Raw genomic sequence first — 2,733 nt, 5'->3', positions numbered from 1 at the left:
GCGCATTATTAATTACAATTAAATTACATTGAACATTTGCGCATTATTAATTACAATTAAATACATTGAACATTTGCGCATTATTAATTACAATTAAATACATTGAACTTTCGCGCATTATTAATTAAATTATAAAATTTTTAAGTTTACTTTTTCCTTTTTAGGATCGTCATCTTCGTTGTCCAATTCATTGTGCTGCTGCAAAAGGTCAATTACGAATGCTTAAATTATTGAAAAATTTTGGTGGAAGTTGTGAAATTCAAAATCGACGAGGTGATTTACCTATACATGAAGCTATTCAAGCTGGTGCAAAAGGTAATTAATTATGCTAATTTTCATTTATAAAATATAAACAATCATAAATGTTACATTGAATAATATCAAATAATTTATTTGTTGTACAACAGAAATTCTCCTCAAATAATTTTATCCATATATGTTCAAATTATTTTATCCAAATTATCGTGTCACCATTACTATTTATGTTGTCATCATTGTGAAGGTGCACTCAATCATCACTAGCTATATTATTTTGATAATATTGGTAATCATAATTTAAGGATAATTACAAATATTCTTTAATTAGCATAATTTATCATTAATTAATTGTTTAATAAATTTTTTTTTTTTGTTTTGTTTTATTTAGATTGCGTCGAATATTTGCTTTCTTCGCATCCATCATCAATAAATGTATCAAATCATGATGGTCGTACCGGATTACATTTAGCTGCTGCTTCCGGAAATTTAGAAATGGTGGTACTATTATGTAGCCGAAATGCTGAAATCAATCCATTAATGTTATATAAGGTTAATAAGAGCAATAAAAAGAAAAAAAAACCATTAAAAGTATTACTTGAATTTCATTAAATTTTTTTTTCTTTTCAGGATACACTTTTGACACCATTAGATTTAGCAATACAAAAGAATCATGAATTAATTGTGGAATATTTACGATTACGACAAGATGGTAAATTAGCTGAGGAATTATCAGAGGAAATGAGAAAGGAAATAAGATCACAACTAAAGTATCAAATCCTGGCAGGTAAGTTTATTTTTTTGAGGTTTGTTTAATTGATTTTTGAAATTAAATTGAAAAATGAATGAAAATGAAAAAATGAAAAATGAAATTAAATTTTAATGAAAAAAATCTTTTTATATGAAATAAAACAAAAAATTTTTGCATTATAACTTTTACATTATAATGAAATATTTTTGATTGAAATTATTTTGATGTATGTATCATCAAATAGATGATAAATGGATTAATCATTATATCACGATGATTTGAAATCGTGTACTTCGATTAAAGTATTATCAGATTGGTGATAAATAGACTAACCATTATATCAGGATAATTGAAATCGTGAGTGCTTTGATTTATTTACAGTACGAGAGGATAAGCAAAAAGATGATATCGTACCAAATACAACTCGAATATTGAATCAATCCGGAAAATTACCGGTAGGAGAAAACAAAAATACCGTAAAAATGGAAAGTGTAAGTCAAGAAACACAAACAACAATGCAAATTTATCGAGCTGCAGCAACTAATACTTCGGTTTGCATTTACTATTATATATTGATAGCAATATATTTCAATTATTAGATATACGATATTTGAGACCGAGAGATCTCAATATATTACAATTATTAAATATACGATATTTGAGACCGAGAGATCTCAAATGATTGAATTATAACAGTATGCTATTAACTTTTTTCCCTTCTTTTATAATACAATTAAAAAAAAATGTTCTACAATTTTTAACATTATCCATTCTAATAGTATTACTTAAATATAGCAAAACTAAAAAAAACTTATTATCCAATTTTAGAACAATTTTAAGTACCATAAAACAATTTCAAATTACAAATATTTGCAAGAACTAGACAGGAAAAATTATTTTTAATTCTTAAATTTATTTATTTTAGTTAATTGAATAATCAAATATTTAATTATATTTAATTTTTGATTAACTAGAAAATTGTTTTAAATTTATTTCAAATATTTATAAATGCTTATTTTAGAGACCTGAATCTCGTGATAGTATTAATGTTGCAAGAATTTATCAATCTACTTTACCTATACAACAATTTATAGCTAAAGCAACAAGTACCGCAGATCTTGAACAAAACTTACCTGTGAAACAACTACAAGTAGGTTAACAATTTAAAAAAAAAAAATTATCATCCTCTATTGCTTATGAGTAATTTTTGGATCATCTTAAATGATGAACAAATTAATTGTAATATTAAATGATGAACGAATTAATTGTAATATTATATTTACCTTATCAACAATACTTTCTAATTAATCAATTAATAATTAATTAATAGCTAAATTATTTGTAGTTACAAGGTGAAAAAATTCAGAAAATTTCTGGAAATGCGAAAAAAAGAGATGACAACGGTGATTGGCCAAACAATAATAACTGGACATCAGAAGAGGATGATTTTGAAGATGAAAACAAAAAGAAAGGTAAATCATCAAGGTAAGCAAATGGATATAGCATTATTACAATAGTATTATTAATATTCTCCTAAAGATATAAGGTTAGCTAAACATCAATTGATTAGCTAATTATCACTTCATTGATAGATCCGAGATAATCAATAAGTTCAACTGATATCATGATGAATATAGCCCTCAAGTATAGGATTAGCTAAACATCAATCGATCAGCTAATTATCACTTTGCTAACAGTATTTGCATAATTTGCAAAATTCAGACGAT

The 2,733-nt window shown here is 25.0% G+C and overlaps 1 protein-coding gene across 1 annotated transcript in view; it reads left to right on the top strand.

The window, feature by feature from the left end:
* Nucleotides 1-218: 218 nt before the first annotated feature.
* Nucleotides 219-2,733, top strand: part of LOAG_18697 (ankyrin repeat domain-containing protein) — a gene marked incomplete at both ends in the record, with an annotated part of 9,009 nt that continues 6,494 nt past the window's right edge. Inside the window, 6 exons of the mRNA XM_020451360.1 lie at nt 219-315; nt 647-807; nt 886-1,042; nt 1,388-1,557; nt 2,028-2,156; nt 2,352-2,478. Of these exons, the coding sequence (XP_020304861.1) occupies nt 219-315; nt 647-807; nt 886-1,042; nt 1,388-1,557; nt 2,028-2,156; nt 2,352-2,478 (841 nt within the window). The remainder of the gene's footprint in view (nt 316-646; nt 808-885; nt 1,043-1,387; nt 1,558-2,027; nt 2,157-2,351; nt 2,479-2,733) is intronic.

Source organism: Loa loa, assembly GCF_000183805.2.
Source record: "Loa loa unplaced genomic scaffold supercont3.450, whole genome shotgun sequence".
NCBI classification, from domain to species: Eukaryota; Metazoa; Nematoda; class Chromadorea; order Rhabditida; family Onchocercidae; genus Loa; species Loa loa.
The sequence above is the reverse complement of the archived record's forward strand: the minus strand, read 5'-3'. Positions and strand labels throughout refer to the sequence as shown.